The sequence below is a fragment of the Nyctereutes procyonoides genome, unplaced genomic scaffold, assembly GCF_905146905.1.
Source record: "Nyctereutes procyonoides isolate TBG_1078 unplaced genomic scaffold, NYPRO_anot_genome, whole genome shotgun sequence".
Lineage (NCBI taxonomy): Eukaryota > Metazoa > Chordata > Mammalia > Carnivora > Canidae > Nyctereutes > Nyctereutes procyonoides.
In genome coordinates this window covers 10,353,415-10,379,594 of record NW_026575147.1, presented here as the reverse complement: position 1 = coordinate 10,379,594, position 26,180 = coordinate 10,353,415, and the positions used below count along the sequence as shown (strand labels likewise).

The window sequence follows — 26,180 nt, the reverse complement described above, 5'->3', positions numbered from 1 at the left end:
GGGGCCTTGTGAAATGATTATAAAATTCCTAACTACAATAGAAAGGGACAGAAATGCCTCACTAAAAAGTAAGGTGAAAAAAACTGGACACAGGACACAAAGAAGCAAGAACAGCTAATTTTAAAAATTTGGGGCACCTGGGTGGCTCAGTGGTTGAGCATCTGCCTTTGGCTCAGGGTGTGATCCTGTGGGTCTTGGGATAGAGTTCCACATTGTGCTCCCTGCAAGGAGCCTGCTTTTCCCTCTGCCTATGTCTTTGCCTCTTTTTCTGTGTCTCTCATGAACAAATAAATAAAAATCCTAAGATTAAGAAAATACTTAAGACTTCTTGATTAAGACGAGGCCCAACTGAGGAAATAGCCATTTTCAAGTACAAAATACAAGGAATATTTAATGGACAGACTTGTAGAAATTTTAAGTTTAAACATCTAGAAATTAGCATTGATATTTATTTTTTTAAGGAAATCATAAGCCCTTATTCTCAAAACCATGTTATGAATCACACTAGTATGCATCTTGGGAGAAACAAAGCTATTTTAGGTAGAATGCCCCAGACTATGCACACCAGAGGCCATAGGGCCCTCTCACCTTAAAAGTTGTGGTGCCATAGAGCTTGGTGGTGTGGACTGTCTCTGGAAGCACATTAGTGATGTTGGTGATGAATTCTTCCAAGTACTTACAGGATTTCTCCAAGTGTGTTGTATTGATAATAATCTGGACAAGCTAGAAAATAACAAGCACATGTAAGAGTCATTTGACTATTTACCCGGAAACAAATGGCTCAGTATCAATCTGCTGGTAGAGGAAAAAAAAAAGGCAAAATGGGAGGGGCCTTTTGTATTCTACAAAGGGTCTGTTAGAGCACGGGCTTAGGTTGTAATTCCTCTAAGAAGCCTTTCCTGACTCCCAAAGCATCTTGTATTCCCCCTAGGAGAAGAGCACTTGTCTCTCTATTTTAAACAGATGTCTTCTTCTATTTAAGAGACTAAGAACCAAGACTGCTAGTGTTTAGCACAGAGCCTGGCAACAAATAATTGCCAAATGAATGAAATAAATACCCCCCCCCCCGAAAGAACAAGAATAAGTGAATGGCAAGAAGTTTCAAAATTAGGCATAAAAAATGGCAAATAGACTACAGGATATTAACAAACTATATTAGCTTACAGAAGAAATAATGTGGGCATTACGGTCAGAAAAACCAGCAAATCAACTATTTACAAATTATTAATCCAGAAAAAGTTTCTTAACTTCTCTGTTTCTTTATCTGTAAACTGTTAGTAATAATTTCTACTCACACAGTTATTTTGAGGATTAAATATCCTTTCGTTAATATTATTTTCCTTTTCTAACAAGAGAGATTCTTAAAAACCATAGTACTGGTATGATAAAAAGTCATCTATAAATAACTTTGAGGGGAGGATGAGAAAGAATGACTCTTATTGTCAGGATAGAATTAAAGTTTACAAAGTAGTTCACAATTCATTTTCTTACATTGTCTTCCCAGGAACCTGGAAAACTAAGTTAAGTTGGGCATAATTATTGCTTCTATTTTACTAAACAGAAACAAGAATGAAATGATTTTCTCTAGACCACAGAACCTAAATGGAATTTGGACTCAATCCAAGTCTTCTACCTTCAAATTATGGACTCACTGAAATGACTTCTGACAGTGCCTTTTAGCATAAGCATAAAATGGCAGCCCTGGAGTGCTGCACACTTATGTACATAAGACTGAAATATCAGATTCTGGGTATGCCATCAACTAGACCTCTCCATGAAAAAAATTAATTTAAATTTTTTTTAAAAAAGGGGCACCTACTACTTATTTCACCTATGAAAACTATTCAAATTTCCCAGAGTCTAAAAGAAATATGAAGAGAAAATGGAATAAAACCTTTTTTTGTTTGTTTGTTTCTCTTTCCTACATCTTTAACTTTTTATTTCCACAGGAATGTGTGTGGTGGGGGGGTTGTGGCAGACAGGGGGAGTTTGGGTATGTAAGGCTATGGGTGAACTTAGGTGTTCCTCTAGTCCAGTGAGAGAAGGAATGGGGGGTGAGTGGATAGATGACATAAAGAGAAGTTGAAACTGAAGATGAAGGTTGGGGGGTAATACACATTTTACAATTAAAAAATGTTTAAAAGTTGGAATTACACTTCAGTAGCAGTCATTGTATTATACTGCTGAATATTAAACAAAAATGTTAATAGGATTGTAATCAGAAAGTACATTCTTATCTCCCCAACAGCACACCAGCACAGGGCTAACGTACAGTGTTCATTCTGAAAAAATACATATTAAATCATAACAATGCTTTAGTAATAGATTGGAGTAAGGAGAAAGGTACTTTCTACTCCCCAAGGATCAGCTGGAAATTGTGGGGGAAAATGTCTGCTTTTGGAACGTGAAGGCAAAGGGCAGAGACCCAGAGATGCAGTTCCAAAAAAAATGAAAAGTTAGGGCAACAAAGGGATCAGATCTCTGTACTATTCCCCCCAACTCATCAAACAATTTCATATTCCTCACTAAGCCCCTTCCCTTCATTTAAAGACTCTGAGTTTTGGACACAGACACTATCTCTTTCTATAAAACTACCCAAAACATCACACTTTTAACTGTAGAGTGCTCTAGGAAAAAACACCTACCAAAATAAGCAATTCATCACCCTCTTTCTTTCAACATGTTTCTCCCTCAGAGAAAGACTAAAGTCATTTTAAAAATTTAAATTGTCTAAATTAAATCACTCTTCTTCCTGAGCAGGAAGGTGGCTACTGGCAAGGTTGTCTTGATATATAAATCAGAAAAGTAAGAGAGTTAATTTGGAGAACTGAAGAATTTCTATTTTAAAGTCAGCGTTACCTATAGGGAACACATTCTATCTATCAAAAGAAATCCTAATAATAAGGAGGAATCATGTCATGTTATTGAAATAAAAAACAGTGGCAGTCAAAGAGAAAATTGTCCTGTTTTGCAGGATATTGACAGTTTAAAAAAAAAAAGGAGGCGGCTTCACTAGGTACAGTAGTAATTTCCCTTGACTTTTTAAAGATCTGTCAACACAAAAGATCACCATGAATTACATCAATTGGCTGTCAGTCACTTTTGAAATGTTTCATTGCTGAGCATAGAATAGATTATTAAAACCCTCTAGGATTACATTAGATACCATGTCATTTTCAAAGGGAATAATGTCTGTTAATGAGGTCTAAGTGATCTCTACTCCTGAATGACAGAAAACCAAAATCCTTACAAGGGCATTTACAAATGTGAAGCCAGATATACTGTGGGGGTAATTCTGAACTTAAGGATGCAATGAAGCAATTTCAGATAGCAGCTTCCATCAGAGTTTTGAGCTCCTTTGATATTTCTAATCTCCACTTCCCACTCTCTTACAAAAATATATCACCACAGCAATCTGAACTGTCCTTAACATTGTTCCAAAGACATGGTATTAGCATCAGATTAGGTATAAAGTAGAGTTCTGTGAGGAGTCCAAAAAAAAAAAAAGAGAGAGAGAGACAGAACACTAAAGCAAACAACCACCTCTCACAATTAAATGACAGGAGTTACTAAGGTTAAAAACCATTAAGAAGCAGAAAATTTTTCTGTCTCTCATTCCCAGTAGCAGAGAGAATCTAATGCGGAAAGCAGAGTAGACTGTGGAAGTCACCTGTTACCTTATCTTGTTTTCCAAAGCAGAGAATTCAGGATGCTAAAGTTCCCAAAGTACTAACCTAAAGCAAGAAAATGAGAAGTCACACTCCCTCTCCACACTGCCAATGCTTTTCCACTGTTGGATTCACAAGTTAAAGAACTAAATAGCAGTGTTTGTTCTCATTCACAAAAATAAGCTCTCCCTAAGATTTCAAGGAATTTTTCTCCATTTCACCCCAGCAAAGATACAAAAAGCTAGGTCAACTCCTCATTTTTTACCATTTCCAAAGTAAACACCTAAAAATACTGAAGTACTTGGAATTACTGGTCCAAATTCAAAGGTCTAGTACAAGGCTTATATTTGACAAGACTTCATTATAAAATGTTTTAACATAATATTAGCAACATTACTACTGTTAACAGGGGATGGTAAACACTGTTATGTGGGAGACAAATAACACAAGATAGAGACATGTTGCCATCAATCTACATTATATTCAAAAGAAAGCATTGGTTATTTATTCAGGTCTCTGGGGCACTATTATAATAAAATAGATACATAAATATTCAATATGGTATCACTAATAAGAACTCTTTTTTTTAAGATTTTATTTGTTTATTTGACACAGAGAGAGAGAGAGAGAGAGAGCACAAGCAGGGGGAGCAGCAGAGGGAAGGGGAGAAGCAGGGTCCCCACTGAGCAGGGAGCCTGATGCGGGGCTCAATCCCAGGACCCTGAGACCACAACCCAAGCTGAAGGCAGAAATGCTTCATGGACTAAGCCACCCAGGTGCCCCTAATAGGAAGTCTTAATTTCTTTCACTTTACCCTAAGAACCTGCCTATCTACTTTTCTTTTTTCTTTCTCTCTCTTTCATCCATTAGGAACTCCTATGTGCCAAGGAATGAGAATACAGTTGTACACAATTATACACAAGACAAAGTCCCTGGCCTTGTGGAGATTAGAGTAAACACATACACTTACGAACATATAGCATAATGTTAAGTAATAATAAGCACTGTGAATAGAAGTGAAATAAGGAGTTACACAGTGATGGTAGGTCTCAGATAGGGTGGTCAAGGAAGGCCTCCTTAAGGAAATGACATATGAGTGGAAACTTAAAGTGAAGGTGTAATATTTCTATCATCTATAATAAATATATTTTTAAATCAGTTTATATCTTAAGTCTTTTTATCAATTCATTCGTCATAATGATGTAAGATGTTTTTGATTCATCTTAAAATTTTGTTTCAAGCTTAACTAATCTATGATATTCTGAGATGAATAAACTGGTGGTTTGTTTCCTTTATCTCTATGATACTGTTTTGCAAATTAATGCAGTGAAAGAGCAAAGGCTTAGAACAAAAGAAATCTCAAACGTTTACTCCAAATCTTATTTTTAAAGAAAATTTTGTATTTCAAAACTTATCTCAAATCTTATTTCCAAACTACTTACTGGTTGTATATGGCCTTACGCAGTTACTATCTTTCATCATCTTAAAATTGAGATAACAACATCAATGTCATACTAAAGAAATAATTGATATTATAAATTACTAAATATAAATACTAATATAAATAATAAAGTATTGAGTATAATACATACAAAATTCCTGAAAACTGTTATTGATATGGATTTATTATATCTCCAGCTAAATATGGCTTAAGAAAATAAACAACCATTCTGACCAGTCTCACTTTAATTCCTATGCACTAGCCAAAGTGGGCACTTAATGCTACAAAATAACCACATCGAGTACCAACCAAATCTCTTTTCCATACCTCCAGATATACTTTCTCTCTGCTTCAACACCAACATTTGTTCTGGAACTCCACTTTCAGCTGAAGATCTTTCACTGAGAAAACAGTGTTTGGAGTCTGCCACCATAACATATGCCCAGCCACCACCATCTGCATCCACATAATCTGAGTCTCATCTGTTACCCAAAGATGAACTTTACACCACCTAAAGCCAATTCCTTTGCTTGTGCATTAGATTCTAAAGTCTCTCTCCTCCTCAAGGACATTACTCCAAAGATTTCCCTTTTTCTCTTCTATCACTTCTATCACTTTTTGCTTTCTATTGCATCACTCTCATCAGAAATAACATGCTGTTACTTCTATTAAAAAAATTAAAAATTTGTTCTTAATGTACTTCCCCTGTCAACTCCCTCATTTTCTTGCTTACCTTTGTAACAAAATTACCTCTGAAACAGTTGTCTTCTACTTGCTGTCTCCAATTAAATTGTTTAAGTAAATGATTTTAAAATGGTTTTATTATTATTTTATCTTAAAATGGTTTTATATTACAAAATAGTTGCAAAGAGAGCCCAAATACGCCACATCTAGTTCCTCCTATTGTTAACATCTTACATTACCGTGGTATATTTGTCACAACTAAGGAACCAGCATTGGTGTATTACTATTAACTGAGCAACACACTTTATTCAGATTTCACAAGTTTCTTCCTAATGTTCTTCACCGTTTTCAGGATCTCTTCTAAGATCCCACATTACATTTAGTTGTCATGTCTCCTTAGCCTCCTCTGGTCTGTGACAGTTTCTCAGACTTTCCTTGTTTCTGATGACCTTAACAATTTTAAGAAGCACTGGTATTTTGTAGAATGTCCTTCAGTTTGGGTTTGTTTAATTTATTTCTCACGGTTACAGTGAAATTTGGAAGATCAGAGATGCCTTATCATCATATCAAAGGTACGTGCAACCAAATATCACTTACCAATGATTATGTTAACCGTGATCACCTGACCAAGGTAGCATGTGGCAGGTTTCTTCACTATAAATTTTTTCCCTCCTTCCATACTCTACTTATTAGATACAAGTCATAAGTACAACCTACATCCAAGGAGTGGGAGCTAAGCTCCACCTCCTTGAGAGGGTACTATCTATATAAAGTATTTGAAATTCTTCTGTACAGGATCCACTCTCTTTTAAACCTATTCCATCAGGAGTCTCCTATCATCGTTCTATTAAAAATGATCTTATTGAGGTCACCAATGTACTCCAACTTGATAAGTCCCATAGTAATTCTTAAAAAAAAAGATTTTATTTATTCATGAAAGACACAGAGAGGCAGAGACATAGGCAGAGGGAGAAGCAGGCTCCTTGCAGGGAGCCCAACATGGGACTCGATCCCAGGACCCCAGGATCATGCCCAGAGCCAAAGGCAGATGCTCAACCACTGAGCCACCCAAGTGTCCCAGTCTCACAGTAATTCTTTTAAATTTTTTTTATTTTTTTATTTTTTATTTATTTATGATAGTCACACACACACAGAGAGAGAGAGAGAGAGAGAGAGAGAGAGAGAGAGAGAGGCAGAGACATAGGCAGAGGGAGAAGCAGGCTCCATGCACTGGGAGCCCGTTGTGGGATTCGATCCCGGGTCTCCAGGATTGCGCCCTGGGCCAAAGGCAGGCGCCAAACCGCTGCGCCACCCAGGGATCCCTCACAGTAATTCTTAATCTTTATCTTACCTGATCTATCATCAGTATTTGTCAAGCTGACCACTCCCTCCTTCTTGATATACTTTCTTCACTTGGCTTCTGAGACACCATACTCTTGTTATTATTGCTATTTTGTTTTGTTTTGTTTTTTTCCTAGTTCTCTAGTGGCTCCTTCCCAGTCTCCTTTGTGAATTCCTCTTTTCTCCTGACTCCTTAATAATGGAATTCCCAAGGGCTCAGTCCTTCAACTTCTCTTCTCCAGCTTTACAAATTCCCTTAGTGATATTATCTAAACAGGTAGTTATAAGTATTATTTGTATTCCCCCAATTTTTATCTCCAGGCCAAACCTCTTTCTCAAACTCCAAACTCACATATACAACTGCTTACTCAAAATCACAAAATGTATATGAAAAAACACTACATATTAAATATGTCTAAAACCAAATTCCCAATCTCCTCCACCCTAAACCTAGCTCTATCTAAAGTTTTTGCCATCACAGTGCATGGTATATACAACCTTCTAGCGGCTCAAATCAAAACATCCTGGAGTTACCTTCAACTTCTTTCTTTCTCTCTCCCTTCACATACAGTCATTAAGAAAACATGCTGACTCTGCACTCCAAATCTAATCACCTGTTACCATCTCCACAGCTACCATCCATGATGCCATCAAATCTCCCTAAATTAGTGTCACAGCTTCCCGACTGGTCTCTCTGTTTACACCCTACAGTTTATTCTCAAAACCACAGTCAATGTTATTCCTTTGAAATATGTCACATAGTATCATTCATCAAATTCCTGCAATAGCTTCCCACTTCACTCAAAATAAAAGTTTAAAACTTGACAGTGGCCTACCACACATCCCTGGCACCTGTGATCTAATCTCCTGAGTCACTTCCCCTTTCTCACTCCACTCTAGCTTTATCCTAGCTTCCTTACTATTCCCTGAACTGACCAGTAACTTAATACCTCCAGATCTTTGCTCTAATTTCTGCCAAGAATGCTGTTTGCCCTTCAATATGTCACCATCATTTCAATATGGTAACAATGATATGTCAATAAAAAGATGCTGCTCTTTTTATTAAAAACAAACTTGGACCTCTACCCAGACTCCTGATTCCCTTAGCCCAGATTCTTTTTTCTCTTCAATGCATTTACCTCCTTCTATCATACTAAATGATTTACTATTTACTTTGCTTAGTATTTACTGTTTTCTGCCACTAGAATGTAAGCAAGGACCTCTTTTGTTGTTGTTCTTGTTGCTGTTCACTTATTTATCCATAGGGCTTAGATCATGCCTCTTACGCAGCACGTACTCAATTAATACTATAAAGTTAATAAGCAAGTTATTTATCATAACACGTCATCTTGCTGTAATCTTCTAACTTCTCTTAGTTAAAAAACCATCTTTGCACTAAACCTGACAATCATTGTTTACTTGTCCAGACCTCTTTAACAACACGAAGTAATATGCATTGAATATTTACTACTTATTAGACACTGTTCTAAGTACTTCATACGTTCATTCATTCCCCACAACAACCGTAGGAAATACATGCTCTTATTGTCCCCATTTTACACATAAAGCCAAGTAATTTCCCCAAGAACACATTTATTAAGGGAAGAGAACCTAGGCAGAATTGGAATCCAGGCACTCTGCTTTAGAACACACACTCTTAACCACAGTTCAGCTGCCCTTCTTCCCAGTCTAAGGAAAACAGCTAACCCTGCTGATTGAGTAGGGATAGGCACATAAGGTCTGAGAGTACAAAACATTCAAGTTACCATAAGCGAAAACTGAAAGGCAATGTTGAGTTGGCTCAATGTGGGGAAGCAAAGATGCAATGAGAAAAAGCAAGAAAGCCAGGTTACAGAGAGAAAAAGCTAAAGGATAGAGCATATGGACAGAAAAAAAGAAGAAATAAGATATCATATAAATTCAAATAAGACAGGCAAACAGACAAACATGAGCTTATATGAACGTTTAAGTCCTGAAAGAATTGTCTGACAACCTGAAGTAGCATTCAGTGAGTTTTGTATGCTTATAATACTTCTATTGTTTGAGTGGCTCTGTGCTCGCTGTCACAAAATCATCTCTAACCAGAACAATTTCCATATTACTATGGACTTCTTGTAAAAATGCCTTTGTTCTGATGAAATAATTAAATCAATATGGAAGGCAGTACATTATAGTAAAAGTGAATTAAGTTTGGGAGAAAACAACCCAGACATAGGTCTCATTTCTATCATTTTGTTAACTACATAACTGTGGACAATCCCCCTACACTTCAATTACGCCTTCCAAAAATTGGTAATAATAACACATGCCCAGCCAGTTTCCAATGTGACTAATATTAAATGAAATGGTATCTGTGATGGGCTTTGACGAATACAAACTGTTTCATAAACATTATCTAATGTGATGATGATTTCAGATGGGAACTCACTTCAGTTCCCTGTATATGAGGATATAATGTCTTCTCTTCCCAAGGTGAGCAACATAGTTATTCAAAGATTTACTGGCTGTTTATAAAAATCACTGAGTCTGTATTTGTCTATCCACGCATACACCACCATAATAGCCAAAATAAATAAATGTATGTAGATGTTCCTTCAGCCATATGCAAAGATATTGATAATGAAAGTGCATTATTGCCTAGAAAGATTCAGTGACTTAGGAATAATACTTAGTATTCACTGAAATAGTGCCAAGAACTATGATCTAGTCATTGATAAGCTTCTACTGCTTCTCCCAATCCTGACCTGATCTGCATATGCCCTAAAGGACAACGGAGTCAGGAAAACTGAAGAACTGAGAAGTTCGGTCTTTCTCTTCAGATGTCACAGTAAATCAACAGCACAGCCACAACCAAACTAAAGACAGTTCTGAGGCCAAAGCTGTTTCTATCGCACCATGTGCCTGCTATACTACTTGTTTAAAATGTTTTATGAGACTGTCAAATCAAATGGCCTAAGAAAACTTATCAAGTTATAATACAGGGAGAGTTCACAAAATAAATAACCAACTTCCTGTCCTACTTGGGATTCATAAAAGCAGAACAGTACAATACACCAAAAGCAGGAGGACTTCCTACTTCTCATTCCATTTCATTCCATTTTTCTTTAGTTTTCCTGATGATGAAAAGAAGTTAACCTATTCTCGGATACACAAAGATAATACTAATGTTTCTCTACCAAGCAACAGAAAGGAAGCTCTACAAAATGAGGGAACTGTCCTAAATAATGTCAAATGTAACTTTCAGCCATAAAAAAAAGTTTGTTATAAATGGGACTCAAATACTGCCAAAGTTCCATGTTATAATATTTTAAAATCTTAACACAGGGAAAGAAACAAACAGTCTAGAATCTGAAGTAGATGTTCACCTGGCTTCCAGCTGTCTTTACCTATGAGTCAGCATCATTAACCATTTGCCTACTTTCACCATTAACTTTGACAGTGTATATCTGAAAATGTCAATTTTTCCTAGAGCAACTGACTTTCAAACTACACCACCTCTGCAAGTAAAACAGATGGCCAACAGCCTTTCCCTTTCCCTGTGAAAAAAATTCCTCCAAGCTCTCACTTTTGGCACTATAATTTCCATAAAATGGCAGGTTGATGCTCCCATGCAATCCTGGGTTTCCAAGAGAAAGGAAACTTCACATCTTTCTAAATTTTAGGACTTTACGCCAACGTGCCAAATCTTCAGTTTGCCAAATTACTGTTCTCAACATGTGTGTAATATCCCTCCTCGCTTTGTGAGATTCTGTAAGCTTCCACAGAAATGTGACGATTGCCTTTCTCTCACATTTCCTCAATCCCAAATTCCCAGACTCACATTCTGATAAAGAGTAATTTACCATTCATATACAGGAGGTATCTCAGAAACAAAAGCTGAGTCTAACACTAACCATGGACTGTAAGTCCCAATATCTTTGGCATCAATGATTTATGCAGACAAGATGTGATTTCATATTGTATGTTGTATTTGAACTGTCATTCATTTGGATGGAACGTAATGTTGTCTATATTCCACAATCAACAATTTTGTTTTTATATAACTGATGGCAAATAATACAAATTTATTACAGCATCTTCAGAAAAGAAAACAAGTTAAGCTGGTGAAAATAGAGAGAGAGAAAGAAAGAGAGAGAGAAAGTGACTTCTCAAAAATGTAATAGATTTCTCCAAGGTGACCAAAGAGCAAAACAAATTACTTGTTTTGCACTTTCAATTAGGAATCCATTAGGAAGAACGTGATGGGCCTTACAGAAAGTTATAGTTAACTCACAAACAGGACCCAGAGCTTAGGACATCTGTTCACATATTGCCTTGGCTGCCTCCATTAAGAGCAGCTTTACCTCAGTAAGTCCAATATTCTTCCTTTTAATGACATTCTGCAGGGAGTTGCTCAGAGTCCTGGTTAGCAACAGGTTTGTAGATTTGCGAATCATGTCATCGACTTCAGTTGAGCTGAAAAAGAATTCTCAAGAGTCAGTCATACTAGGTAGCAGGATTACATTGCAAACAAGGTGCCAGTGGTACTTCTAATAATGATTAATAATAATAATAATAATGGCTGCAAAGAACATTTATTTTGTGCCAGAAATTATTCTAAGTACTTTAATATATTAAAATTGATTTAAATTTTACACTAATGATACTAATTACTTTTATTATTAATTCTAATTTGCAGATGAGGAAATGAAGACACAGAGAATTTAAGTTACTCGTTCAAGGTCACACAGTACGTACACACCACAAAAAAAAGGATTTTAACACAGGCCATCTAGCTCTAAAGACCACATTTAAACACTATGCTGTACTGTCTCTCAGGGTAGATAGAGTTTCCCAGAATGATTCCTTATCCTGAAACCATTATTTCTCTTATGCTTCCAAGTTCCTTCACAGATTATTGTTTATAACTTTCCAACATGGTCTTTCTATTGGTTTCCTGCACAATCAGCTGATAAAGGCCCCTAAGAAGATATCTCTGCTCCTATCCTGTCGTCATTCGTATAATGTCTACTTAGCTCTGATTCGAAAATAAGTATTTTAGACCAGCAGTTTAATTCTGCATAAATGTCTTATAATCCTTACTACCCCCAAAATTATCAATAAAGACTTTTTTCTTTTTTTAAAATTTATTCACTCATTTTTATTCCAATGGACATTATTAAGTCCTTATTATATGTTGTTGTTGTTTTCTTAAGTAAACTCTACCTCTAACATGGGGCTCGAACTCACAACTCTGAGATCAAGAGTCACATGCTCTCCCAACCATGCCAGCCAGGTGCCCCAATAATGACATTTTCTACACACTAAAGGAAACTAAATATAAAGAAAATGATTCAATAGACATCTTTGTATGCAAAGTTTAAAAAAAAAAGACAATTGTTCCATAACCAATAACCTAAATTCTAAGCCTATACATCCTTCATGAGCCCCTGAAAGCATCATCCAAGATGGCTTTCTAAAAAAAGATATCCTTTTAGGACAAATAGCTCTTCAATGATAAAATTACTTTGTAGAAATACTAGTTTATAAACAGTAAGAAATAACTGTAAATAGAGATTTGTGAGTTCTTGTAAATTTATTACTTGTGAACAATGGTCACAAAATTTTTTCTCATCGATTTCTCTTTCTAGAGAAGAAAATCAGAGGTTTCATATAGTCAGATTAAAAATATTATAATTCTAAATACATAGACAAGCTACATTATCATGCTATGTAGAAAATAGAAAAATACTAAAAACAAGCAAGACTACAGAATGCAAGAACATAATCAAGAAAAAATAATACATCAAAATATTTTCACAGGGTCCATGTAAGGATACATTTAATTGGCCAATACTCTCTAGACCACGGCTAACCTTACCAAAATTATTACTGAACTGAAATACTTCATTCCACAAATATATGAGGTGTTAGGCATTGAGTTGGTGGAATAATGAGATCAAAATGGTGAATGAACAAAATGGTCATGGTTCCTGCCTTCACATATTAAATTCATAATTACATCAGGTCAATTGTAATATGAGCTACAAATAAGTATAGGTTGCTATAAACTATACTTAACACAGGTGTCTAAAGTAATCTGGTGTCCTTGATATTAATCACTCTCACGACATCCCTGTGCTGATTATGTATCTCTATTATGGTTTAAGAAGATCTAGCAGAAGTTCCACATTTGGATATGATGTAGAAGATCAAGAAAGACCACATTACTTTCATAACAACCAAAAAGTTAGGTCTAATATTAAAAGTTGTATTTTCCCTTGATGTCAACAAGGTATGATTAACACATATACACAAACGCCTAACTGAACAAAATTGCACACCACACCAGGATACGCCTTTGAAAGGGTAGCAGTCACTTTCATACCTGAGGCCATTTGCCTAATTTGGGTACAGATGGATAAAGGATAAAAGACTGAAATAGTCAGAGGCTGAAAGGCTTTGCTGAGATAAAGAGAAATCAGCCAAACCTTTAACTGCATGGGCTGCTATTACAGTTCGGAATCCAGGAAAGCCTCGAAACAAAAATAAACTAACTGACGCAACATATCTCCACTACAAGAGTTCTGCTCCATAAGAAATGGTGAAGGCAGTGCAAGAAATCAGAAAGAGATCTTGCAAATTCTGCAAAGGGTTTTGGATTCAGGGCTACTGAAATGCAATCCAAAAGAAAGAAAAAACTAACTAATGTTGAAACCTAGCCCAGCTCAAATCCCGTTAAGATGAGAGATAAGTTCCTGGATGAAAGCTTTGGAATTTCAGAGTTGGTCTTAAGGACAAAGAGACTTCTGGAAATAGCATTTGAAATCAGAAGTAATTTGAAGCTAATTAAAATTGAGACATTCAGTTCACTCAAGTAATGATGAACCTGAATGATCCATCAAATGCAGCTAGGAGTTGCAGGGAAAAAAAAAAAGAATGAGAAAGAAGACATATTTAAAGAAATTTTGGCAAAATCACCTCCAAACATGATAAAATATTTCAACCCACAGATCCATGAGGTTTAGTATGTTCCACATAAAATTAATTATAAATAAAACAATACTTATGAATATCACAAACTGTAAAGTCCAAAGACAAAAAGAAAATCTTAAAAACAATCATTGCAAAAAGACAATACATTCAGAGGAAAAACAACAGGAATGATGGCTTATTTCTCTTCATAATACAATGGAAACAGATAGTGGAAAGCAATCTTTAAAGTATGGAGAAAGGGAGGACTAGCAACCTAGAATTCTGTGCCTCAGAAAATATATTTTTGAAAACAGAGATGAAAAAGATTATTTTGCAACTATTTTAGAGGGGTGCCGGGGTGGCTCAGTTGGTTAAGCGTCTGACTCTTGATTCTGCCTCAGATTGTGACCTTGGGTCTTGAGATGGAGCCCTGTGTCAGGCTCCACACTGGGTGTGGAGTTTGCTTAGATTCTCTCTCTCTCTCTCTCTCTCTCTCTCTCTCTCTCTCTCTCTCTCTCCCTGTCTCTCTCTCTCTCTCTCTCTCTCTCTCTCTCTCTCTGTCTCTGCCCCTCCCCCACTCTTTCTCAAAAAAAATTAAAAATTTAAAAAAATAAACTATTTTAGAAGTATTTTTAAAAGCTAAGAAAATCCAATACCAGCAGATATAACACTAAAGGAAATGCTGAAGGAGATTTTTTAATGCAGCAAGAAGATGATACCAAAGGGTAACCTAGATATGTAGGAAAGAATGAGAAGGCCTGAAAATGGAACATACGTAGTGGGCAAAAATAAATAAATGTATTTTTTTTTCTTGAACTTTAAAATACTATTAAATGTTCAAAGCACAAACAACAATATATTTTAGGGTTAAAAAGAGGTATATACATGCAATACATACCAACAACGTAAAAAAAAAAAAAAGGAGATGACAAATTATACTGTTGAAGATTCTTAAATTACACGTAAAGTGAAATAATATTATTCAGGAAAAACTATGATAAGTTAACAATGTACACTGTGATTCCCCAGAGCAACCACACAAACAAATAATTAAAATAACCAAAAAGTTATATTCAGGTAAAGCCAATAGGGAAAATAAATCATAATACTAAAAAAACCTAATCAAGAAGAAGAAAGAAAAACAGGAAAAAATGAGCAAAGAACAAATGAGACAAAGAGAAAAATAGTAGCAAAATAGCAGGCCTCATTCCAACTATATCACTAAATTCATTAAGGTAATGGAATAAACAGTCCAACGAGGCAGATTACATTAAAAATCAATATGCAGGGGCACCTGGGTGGCTCAGTAAATTAAACAAACGTCTGCCTTTGGCTCAGGTCATGATCCCAGGGTCCTGGAATTGAGCCCCACATCAGGCTCCCTGTTCAGCAGAGAATCTGCTTCTCCCTCTGCCACTCTCTCTGCTTGTGCACTTGCTCGCTCTCTCTCTCTCAAATAAATAAATTAAAAAAAAATTTTTAAATCCAATATGCAACCATTTATTGATTCAAAATGATGCATTTTAAAATAAAGACACATGTCCAGATCGTATTTTCAAGATACCACTCAACACTGAAAGGAAGTGCTCCTTGTATAAATCAATGATACCGTGATTAAGCAAGAAATGTCCCAAAACGTGATAGGAATACATCAATAAGGCATAGGAACTAGTCTGAAATGGCTCACATGCCATATGTCTGGGACAGTTGGAGCATCAAAATAAATAAAGATAGTGAAGGAATGAATGAAGTAAATTAAGTAAGAATCCATGAGTCTCATTTGATGATAGGTAGATGACAAAGAGACAGATGATAGGCAGCAAGGAAGCAGACTCCTTAAAATAGAATGCTAAGTAAAACACAATTAAAAAACCATAAATTAATTAAAAATCATAACTAATTATCAGAATGAAAAACTGATTCAGGAAAGAATCATTAATGGACTTAAAAAGGAAGGAAGTGAGGAATATCTGATAACTAACAGAATATACATTTCAACATAAGCACAAACATTACTTATTATAAAAAAGAAAATGATAATGATATACTGGGAGAAAAGACAATATTTCAACTAATCAAAATTAATATAAACCACAGGGCTTTTAATAGTATACACACACACAGATACATACATAGTAAGAAACAGCTAGGGAGGTGAAGCATTATGAGGGGGAATATCCCATATATTCCTTTTATATAAAGAATTTCCTTTCATTTCATGCCAACACTACAGGTGCATTGGCAATGAATTATCTCAACTTTTTTTTTTGGCTAAAATAAAAATTTGCATGGTTTCTGAAAGTTATTTTGCTGCCTATAGAATTCTTGCTTGATTGGTTCTTCGGAGTCTTTAAAGTATGGCACTCCATCCTCTCAGGCTTACATAGTTTCTGAGAAGTCGGCTTTAACACTTTTCACTATATCTGCTGTAGCATCTTCTTTTTGCTAAATGCCTTCAGGGCATTATGTTACCTTTTATTTTCACTTGTTTGAATAAAATGTGTTTAAGTACTTTTCTTTCCTTGCTGTTGTTACAACTGTTTTGTTGTTTATCTTAACAGGCTTCTCAAAATCTCAAGTCTCTGGGTTGATTTCTTTTATTAAATATACTTAGCCATCATCTATCTCTTAAAATATTTCTCCTTTCCTGATCTCTTTATCTTCGTCTTGAACTCTCAGTTACACTGTTGTAACTGACCCACAGATTTTGGCCACTTCATTTTTTTCACCTCATTTTTTTTCTTTGTGTGACAATCTGGGTAACTTTCGTTGACCTATCTTCAAGTTTCCTGAGTTCTTCCCTCAGCTGAGTCAAGTCCACTGGCGAGCTCTCAAAGGAAGTCTTTATTTCTAAAACAGTTTCTTATATCAAGCATTTCCATTTGACTCTTTCCAAAAATGTCCACCTTTCTCCCTAAAGTCCCTATCTGTTTATGTATATAGTATTTTAAAGTTCTAACTTTAAATGTTCTATCATCTGGGTCCTCAGAGTCTGGTTTTGTTGATTTCATCTTCCCCTGACAATGAGTCATTTTTAATTGCTTTATTGAATGTCTCCCATTTCTTATTGAAGTTTGGATATCATATGTAAAACAGTAGAGGTTAAGGTCACAGTAATTATACTTGGAAATGACTATGTCCCTCCCCCTATTGGGCCATGAATATAAACAAGAATTGAACTGGGTTTGGGTTTTGGTGTTGCCGTCGTTACCTACAGCACTTCACAGGTTTCAAATTCTCCCACTGATTACGTAGGACTGGTGTGAGTGCTGGGATCCAGAGGGTTTTTCAGAAAGTTTCTGCACCACCCACCAGTTTCAGTTATACACCTCTATGCCTAAAATACAGACCTGATCTCTCTTTCTCTACATTCTTGTCCAGCAACCAGTAATAGGTTGCTGACTATTTAGTCATTGCTAAACTATGAATAGAGCTCAATGAACTTTCTCTGTTGTCCTGGCTAGCCTCAGTCTCAGGGAGGCCCTGTATGCCTGGTGCTCAGAAGTGGAGCTTGCTCAAGATCCCTGCTCAGTGGCAGCCCAACTCTACTTTATGCCTGCAGGGGGCCTACTGCAATTTTCTGCCTTCCCCCAGTGTTAGAAGATCTAATCGTACCAGTATATAAGATCCTGGACCCAGGACTGTTTTCTGCCCTTCTTCCAGGGGCCAGAAACTTTTTTTTCTTGTCCTTCCTGCTGTAACAATGGGTCTTTTCCTGTGCCCTGCAGACAGAGTTTGCTACCCTACCCCAGTGCCACAGTTTGTGATAGGTATAAATGAAGAGTTCAAACCATGGGGTGGGGCTTCATGATCTCCTCATAGCAGTGGCTGATCCCCTTCTCCACACCTGCAACATCATGGATGGTTCTCTCTGATCTCTTATTCAGCTCCCAATTTTTCTCAAGAGCACCCAGTAAAGGTCCATGGAAAAGAACAGATGAGTGAATGTGACTTCTTCCTGGATCTGGGACTCACAACTAGAGGTTCTGTACTAACATGCTAGCTCCGACTAAGGTGTTAGCAATCCATTGAGACTTTGATCTCCTCTTTCTTACTTGTGTGGTATCTCTACCTTTCTTCTTGCTCTGATGGGAATCTGTGCATCCCATCACTCTTCTTAGAAGGTCCAGTCTCATCTTGAATTTCAGGGTAGCTGGTCACCCTGTAACTTCAGCTCTCTGATGGGTTCCATAAAAGTTTTCATTTCGTAGTTTATCTGTTTTGTTTTGTGATGTTTTTCATTATTAGGGAGGAAACAATACTCTTTCCAGCTTTCTTATATCATATATAGAAGCAGAAATATCTTACAGTAATTTGCTTTAAAAAAAAAAGCCTTATGCAGGTACATGTATTCACATATAAAGAGTAAAAGAAAAGGATTTCTCACATATAAAGAGTGGTTATTACTATGTTTTAAATTTTTGAGTTTTTAAAATTTTTCTTCTTTGAACTGTTCTCTATCTCCTAGATTCTTTAGAGATCCAACTTTATAACATAAAAAAACTGTGTATTCCTATTTTTTAAGTCAAGTGCAAATGCTAGAACATTATTTTACCAAAGACATGCCATTTATTTGCTGTCTTTAAAAAATGATTTTCTTTCAAACAGAAAGTTTTTTGTCCTCAGAATTCACATATTTTTTTCAATATTTCTCATGCTATTCAGCATTTGTCATCAAATATAAAAGGGAAAAGTCTTACAGGAAAAAAAAATAAGACTTTCATTTACAAGAATAATTATCTTTAAAGCTTCATAAAAATCTCAATACACCAATTTTTCCCATTTTAAGAGTCTTGTGTTTAAAAGAAGTGTTTTTGTATATATTATTCTCATATCTCATATTATAATCTGCCCCAATGACAGTTATGATTGTCAAAGTGGTCTCTGTCACTCCAGGTTACAAGGCAAATATAGACTTAAAAAATAAGGTAAATGTAAACTAAAGAGTAAAGGCACCTATAAAATCTTCCTAAAATGAATATTTATTTTTGTCAATGTTAAACATAACAGAGGGAGTTTTCAGGCAAAAGCTCAATATATTCAAGCAAGAAAAAGACTTCTGAAAAATTTACTCACATTATCCCTTTACCATATTACCTTTCCTCCAACACAGGATAGAAAAAGTCTCTATGCTATGCACTTGTAATATTTTCTATACCGTAACATACCTCACAGTACCCTAGAGACCATTCTCGGTTAGTAAGTCATTTGGTGAGGGTGGAGAGCGTGGACCCCAAGGGGTAAAAAAAGTTTTGGTTTATAACCTCCAAAGATAATCTCATTTCTATGAGGCCATTTCTATGAAAATGATCTCATTTTCAGAGAAAAGAACAAATTAACTGTACAAAACCCATGCTTCATTTTTTTACTTAGTAAGAATGATTATCAAACAGGTAACTCAAACTATTTTCCAATTATGTTTACTTTCAGAGTTGCCTGGCATGCCATACATTCCATTCACTCATTTTTTCTTTTTGTTATAAATTTACTGAGCTGGTACAGGGGATGTTGTGCTGAACAAACATTAAATGTTTCTACCTTTCCAGAGACCTTTTCTAACATCCTTAATTTGTCTCAATTTTTGGCTCCTATGCTGCTGCTATGTCTCTCCCTCATAGTGCATATCACCAATTGTTCAGTTCCTCAGATTACACACTCCTTAGTGACAGTGACTATATTTTCAGCATCTTAATGTCCTTACTACCAAGCACCAGCTAACCAATAACAAATTTCCTATAATGGAAGGTGAATAAACCAGTAAATAAATGAACAGAGGAGCCTATAGTCTAGCACATACAGAAATGCAAAGATATAAGTAGAGCAATAAAATCTAAGGGAAGCTTTGATGACAGCATTTGCAAGGTACAGAAAGAGCACAAAGGAGTCAGCAGATCAACTCCATTAGGGATGGAAGTAATCAGAAAGGTTTCGTTCATTAAAGGCTTAGAGTGAACCTGGAAGGATGGTAAGAAGCTAGTTAAAGGGGGTACCCTGGGTGGCTCAGTGGTTGAGCATCTGCCTTTGGCTCAAGTCATGATCCCAGGGTCCTGGGATTGAGACCCACATAAGGCTCCTTGCAGGGAGCCTGCTTCTCCCTCTGCCTATGTGTTTACCTCTCTCTCTCCATCTCTTATGAATAACTAAATAAATAAAATCTTAAAAAAAAAAGAAGCTAGTTAAGGAGCACTGACAAGGTAGAGACAGAATCATGAGGAAAGCCAAGTATCAAATGGCATATTAGGATCAAAACACAGTAAGTAGGTTGGTAGGACTGAAGCATGGAGTGACACAGAAATTAGCCTGGGATCTGAACCTGGAAAGGTAAAGGAGGACTAGGCCAAGGAGCAGAGGAGCTAGATCGTTAACTGTCTGGCTAGAGACTGAGCCTTATGCTGTAACCCATGAGGAATCCTTGGAAAGCTGAGTAAAGTTAAATGATAAGATCTAATTTTAGAAAAATTACTCTAAGGAACATATAGCATAGAATGAGGAGAAAGGGCAGATGGTTGAGAAAGTAAACATTTCAGAACAATTAGGAGATTATTTAAGTGGCCCAAGGCGATTATAACTACAATATCAATGAAAGCAGTCACACTGGGAAGAGAGAACTTTAAAGAAGAAGAAAAAAAAAAGAGGTGCAAATAAAAAACATACAACCATCAATTTTCTCCCCAATTAGTTTAGAGAGGCTAATTTACAAATGATCATTGCCTTCATTTGTTAAATAAGAATAATTAACACAACATTGTGACAACTATCTGAGATAATGCATGTAAAATACTAATACTGTGAAGCCAAGGGTAAAAATTGTGAACATGGCAGTAATCATTTTGTTGAAGCTGATGCTGACCAGATTTGAATACTGGCTTAAGCACTCCTGTGTGACCTTGATAAAGTAACTTAACCTCCCTCTGCTCACTTTCTTCCTCTGAAAAATGGAGTATATCTAGTACCTCGCAGGTCAGTACTATTTTGAGTTTTACAGTTTTTAATATATTTATAAACTGTTTACAAAAACGTAGACCAACGCTTGAAGCTTTGTTTTTAATAAAAATAGATACTAATAGAAAATAAGAAGTTAAAATGATTCTTACATTTTTGGCTTGGGTGAATGAGAGAAGGGGGTTCTAGAAAAGACAATTATCTTTTAGAAAAGACAATCTAAAAGATGGTCATAATGACTATTCCCCCCCAAATTCTTTAAGATGATCTAATTAGTCTTCTAGGTGTTTTGCAAGTAAATTCTCCATATTTCAACACTTTCCATGGTATATTTTCATGCCTAATATCCTCAGTACATACTGACAATATCTGAGGGCAAAGAACTGTGTCTTTTACTTCTGCATTCCCAATAAGTAGGAGGTACCTGGCACATAAATAGGCTCAGTATATGTTAGTTAAATAACTTAACTTAAAGGAGATGTGGATAACTTCAACAAGTCCAGAGAATATTTGGAAAGAAGGATGTTTCCAAGGGATTTTACTTGTTACTCCCCTAGTGGCCTTAAAATTTTATCAAGTAGAATGTAAAAATTAATACACTGTTTTCTAGTTAATTCTCACTAACAAAAAGTGTTGAAATGCAAATCTATAATGAATATAGAGAATAAGCTAAGTAATATAAACAAAAACAAATTATTTGCTGGTTTCCAACTTTCTCTTTTACCATGACTATATTCATAAATATAGCAGGTGCCATGCTGTGAAGGGCTAATATTAAGACTTTCAAATTCAGAGCTGAAGGGAGAATGGAAAGATTTTCAGAATATTTATGCACATAAGAGTCACAGTCTCAATGTCTGTTGCATTTCCACTGTTTCACAGCATACCTTAGGTGAAGATCTTCAGAAAATTTCAGGCAGGCATAGATAAATTCTTTAATTTGGTTGTAAACTTTTGGCACAAATTCAGAGAAAGGAAACTTTTTGGGAAATGGTTGCTGTAAATGCAAGAATTAATGGAAGTAAGTCACAAACTAACATACGTTGAAGATTCTTATAAATTAATTAAAATGCAAAAGGAATTTTCTTCCACATGGCAAACGGTCTATTTAACAACCTTAAATTTAAGAAAGTGTTTCCAAAAGTTTCCTGATACTGCAAAGAAGATGTAAATTTAAATAAATAATGATTCAAATGCCTTTCAACACTCGAAGGGCTAAAAAAAAAAAAAACTGTGGTAAATATTCAGCAATAAAAAGGAATGAATTATTGCTATATACATCAACTTAAACGAATCTCAAAAAGCATCATGCTGAGTGAAAAAAGTCAGCCTCTAAAGGTTACCTACTGTATGATTCTGTTTAGATGGCATTCTTGAAAAGGCAAAGTAGATGGATAGCAACCAGATTGGCTGCCAAAGGCTGGGGGTTAGTGTTGGGAGGAACTGATTAAAAAAGAGCAGCATGAGGGAACTTTTGGGGATGAGGGAACTTTTGGTATTGTTATTGTGGTAGTACATATATGACTCAAAACACTGTCAAAACCATTAGAATTATATAGCACAGGATAATTTTAACTTTATGTTTGGGGGAAAATGTCCTGAAAGTATAATAAAAGCAATTATTTCACAGTGTAAAACAAAATTGGAACATGCCCAGCAATACTCCTAACACTTCAAAGTTGAAAGGGCCCTCAGGTCATCTACTGATTCCCAAAGCAGGAACTTCTATTCTTCTTAGTCCCAAAATTATTCTCTGAAGGTGTTTTAGAGTTTAAACACATTGAGTTGGAGGTAATGCCTTTAATGAAACTGATAAAGTGAAAAATTTATAGGATGCCAAAGCAAACAGAATTTTATTTGATAGTATTCCTTACCTTTTCCAGTTCTGTATCTTGGAATGGGAATTGTCCTACCACCTTTTTATACATTTCTTCACTTGTTACTGGTATAGGACTGTAGTTGTCAGAATCAAGTATGTTTCTAGAAAGAAAAGGAAGGAAAGAAGGGTGGACTGGTTAATCACATAGTGATTACAAGTAATTTTCAGGTAAACTCAAACAATTGCATATATATAACCACCAAACAAATGACTTCCAGTCCCTAGTCTATTCCTCCTATAATGAAGCTATTTGTTTCAGGGACAAACACCTTAACAGAAGACAGGAAGAAAACTACAGTCTGAAACAAAGGGAACACAAGTATGAACATGATATCATAGTATCTGAGATTTAGATATGAGACAAAATTTCATAGCAATATGGAGAAGCCATAAGGCAAATGAGTAGCAAACAACAAAAGGATGTGTGTGGGAAAGACAAAAGAATTTTGTTTTCTCATTTGCTTTTGAAGAAAATATATTTGATTATGCTCTTTAATTCTATACTAGATATCTATTCTAACTTTCAAAATTGGTAGATGAGGAAAAGTAACTTCTATAATAAGTCCAAACTCTATTAATTTACTTCATCTACTGTTCTGATTTAAGAGTGAACTTCATCCATAGGAACTGGCTCCTTAGCTAGACTGGAGGCTCTCTAAAATGCAGAGACCATACTATCAAAATCAGAACCAATTTACTGAAGGGATCAGATCAGACACTCTTAAGACTATGAATATATGATGTTATTAATTTTTAAGGTCCCTATAGACATCATCTTCCCTTAAATATAACTGTACCATTAGTAAGATTAAAGGGAAAATGTAGGATCTTAAAGCTAGAAGAATTTGGAAACAGGATAAACTGATCTGGGGACAAGGCCTTGCAATAAACAGGAAGATCACTTTAAGTAAAAGAATAAAGATTCAAAAGGAGAAGAAACTCAAGGGATCTGACATGGGTCATATACCAGGAAAACAGTCCAAGGAGATATTTGTTAATGCAAGGTGTAATAAGGTAACTCTCATATGATTGTGTACATGATGTATGATGCAATAACTATTTAAATAATATGTCTCAAACACTGGAATGTAATAGGCCTCTTCTTTGTATGTAGAGAAGGAAGAATTTGAGGAATCACATGAGTAAGTCTTCAAAATGGTTCCAAAAAAGCCTAAATCATTCAAAGGGGCTCAAAAGCTACTACCCTATAACTGAGCTGTAGCCTAGGCATGATCCTCAAAGAGAAAGCCAAAATATACATTAAGAAGACACAGTATAATCTGGATGGTATGAACTAAGGTATGTGATATTTATTCGAGGGTTGGGGGGAGAGCCAAAATGGAGCCTGGGGACTCTTCCACAGTAAACATAATACACTGAGATCAGACATCTTGGGAACTTTATTTGGAACATCTCTATAATTTGCTTGAATTCTGAATCATAACCTGGATCATAGCTAGAATATATAAGCCACACATACTTGTTGCTTATCATATCTGAGAAGCCTTATGTATAAACACATGTGTATATACACCAGCACTGTGCACATACACAAACCCAACTACAAATAATTTCTCACCTGAAGATACCTGCCCACTTCTTTAGCAGAGTCTCACTATACTGATCTCTGATTTCTAACAGCATGTCAAAAAGCTGATTTACAGGAAAACCATACACCTGAAACAAAATTTAAAAATAACTTCATTTTAGAAGGTGATTTTTTTTATTAGCAACATGAGGGAAATCAGACAATGAAATATATCATCATTCAGTTTAAATGACAGTAGCATGTTTCACTTGCACCTAATGTCTAAAATTAAAAGATACATACCAAAATATTTAAGCCAGTCAGAAAAAAATAGAAAGATGAAAATTAAAATCAATACCAGGGACAATGTCAGCTAAGTTCTCCCTACAATTCCATCTGTACCCTTAGCATACTTCACAAGTAGGGAGAGAAATTTGAAATGCTACTCACTTCTAGTGATATTCTATCAGATGTGATACATGGTTCAAATCAATAACCGTTTGTTATTCAAATAGTAGTTAAAAAACTCCAAAATCACTGAGGTACTATATCTGAATTAAGGACATTTTTAAAAACTAAGGTAATGAGTGGTACAATTAATTGACTTGCTCTAAGCCTCCCCCTCCCCCCAAAAAAAGGGGGAGTGACTAGAACTCTTTATGAGAATATAAATTGGTCAAGATGATGACAGGAAATGCTGTAAAAAAAGATCTAGCTCAAGGAAAAGAAGAAACACAACTTTTAGTTTTAGAAAAACTAAAAGGCATTTATTCAAGCTTGGGTAAACTACGAAAAGATCTAGAGCCGATGAATACTCCTGTAGATAAGTCTATGTAAACAGAAGCACAAACCTGCAGAGTGTCAGCAAAAAGCACAATGAGGTTCTTCAGATCTAACACAAGGTTTGGATCAGAGCAGTAAGACTAAAGGAAATAAAAGACAATGAGAAAAAAAAAACATTTTAATTATTAAAATACAACTAAATTTTGAATTATTTAATTGTTTAATGCTTCACTTGTGAAGTCTCTCCAAAAAGGTTAACACCAGAATTAGCCAGGGAAGGGCTGAATAAAGACTCCAGTAAGCCATGATCTATATTTGTAACAGTTGGAAATTTAAAAACAGACTTCTAAATAATTCTTCAGTCAAAAAGAAATCAAAATTGATATTGCAGATTATTTTAAAATTAACAATGTAATACTTGATATCAAAGCCTATGCAATGAAGCCATTTCAAGATACATTTATATATTTAGATGCAAACAGAAAACATAAAAGATTGAAAATAAATTAAGCAGTCAACCCAAAAAGCTCGCTCAAAAAGCCAAAATAAATCATAAGAATGTGAGAGAGTGCAGAAATAACATAGAGAAGACATGAAAGATTTGATCAATGAAACCAAAAGCTCACCAAAAATACCAATAAAACAGACAAATCTTAGGCAAGCCTGATTTAAAAAGAGAAAACAAAACTAAACACAAGCAATACAAAAAAAAAAAAATACAGAGGAAAATAAAAGTTACAAATGAAGTCCATATATAATCTCTTATAAACAAAACTGAGAATTGAAATGACATGACCAATACATTCTGTGGGTAGGATTCAAAGATATTATGTCACTATGTGAAAAGTTCAGTAATTTTTATATTCAAATTCTCTCGATTACAGTTTGGTTACCTCTTCTCCATTGGATCTCCCAATTTCTGAAAGAGGTGTGTTGAATTCTCCCACAATGGTATGGTTT

General features: G+C 35.5%; 1 protein-coding gene across 1 annotated transcript in view; it reads right to left on the bottom strand.

The window, feature by feature from the left end:
* The window catches only part of EXOC6B (exocyst complex component 6B), a 621,707-nt gene that overhangs the window by 277,169 nt on the left and 318,358 nt on the right, over window positions 1–26,180 (bottom strand). Inside the window, exons 12-17 of the mRNA XM_055312561.1 lie at window positions 25,289–25,360; window positions 24,489–24,586; window positions 22,905–23,010; window positions 21,918–22,027; window positions 11,478–11,589; window positions 589–723 (exon numbers count right to left, since the gene is read on the bottom strand). Of these exons, the coding sequence (XP_055168536.1) occupies window positions 589–723; window positions 11,478–11,589; window positions 21,918–22,027; window positions 22,905–23,010; window positions 24,489–24,586; window positions 25,289–25,360 (633 nt within the window). The remainder of the gene's footprint in view (window positions 1–588; window positions 724–11,477; window positions 11,590–21,917; window positions 22,028–22,904; window positions 23,011–24,488; window positions 24,587–25,288; window positions 25,361–26,180) is intronic.